The sequence below is a fragment of the Cebus imitator genome, unplaced genomic scaffold, assembly GCF_001604975.1.
Source record: "Cebus imitator isolate Cc_AM_T3 unplaced genomic scaffold, Cebus_imitator-1.0 Scaffold18, whole genome shotgun sequence".
Lineage (NCBI taxonomy): Eukaryota > Metazoa > Chordata > Mammalia > Primates > Cebidae > Cebus > Cebus imitator.
The window spans coordinates 9,089,371-9,089,995 of NW_016107333.1; the positions used below are offsets into that span (position 1 = coordinate 9,089,371).

At 68.6% G+C, this 625-nt stretch overlaps 1 protein-coding gene across 1 annotated transcript; it reads left to right on the forward strand.

The window, feature by feature from the left end:
• Positions 1 to 62: 62 nt before the first annotated feature.
• On the forward strand, positions 63 to 625 carry LOC108293205 (uncharacterized protein C20orf203; the record flags this gene model as incomplete). The annotated part of the gene is given in 3 exon segments (XM_017514517.2): positions 63 to 92; positions 94 to 438; positions 441 to 625. Coding segments are annotated over 3 exon segments (405 nt in total), but the record flags the coding sequence as incomplete, so codon positions are not given.

Consider the following 625-nt stretch of genomic DNA (forward strand, 5'->3'; position numbering starts at 1 on the left):
GGGGGGGGGGGGGGGGGGGGGGGGGGGGGGGGGGGGGGGGGGGGGGGGGGGGGGGGGGGGGGGGGGCGGGAAGGAGGACCTCAAAGGCTCAGTGAGCGAGTCCACTCCCAGCCCAGCCGCCAGCGCCAGCCTCCTCCTCCGCAGCACCCTGGCCCTTATCAGGAAAGGATTTGGGTTGGTGGGGAGGGGTGGGGGGAAGTCGGAGGCCCCAGGCTCCTCAAGGTGGGCCAGAGAGATAGGGAAGTGGGGAGGGGGCTGGGGGGCGGCTCTGCCGGGCGGGGGAGGGCAATGGGAGGGATGCCTAGAATGGGCACGGTGGGGGGCTTTGGCCAAGCTCTGTCCTTGCCGGCCTGGCCCTCGACATGGTTCCAGGACTTCTGCCTCCCATCCTTGCCAGACAAGTTGCCTGCACCTTTAATTAGCGAGCAGCAGCCTCTCCCGATTCATCACCACGGTCGCTGTTTAATTAGCCGAGCCCAGGGCGGCCCCCACCCCCAGCTCTGCCTGCCTGTCTCACCAAGGCCGCCACCACCTCATGGTGTCCCCTGTCACCACCCCCCATACTTACTCTGCTCCCCAGAATGGGGGATGGGCCTGGCACGCCCGGCTGAAACCTCAAGGAGAT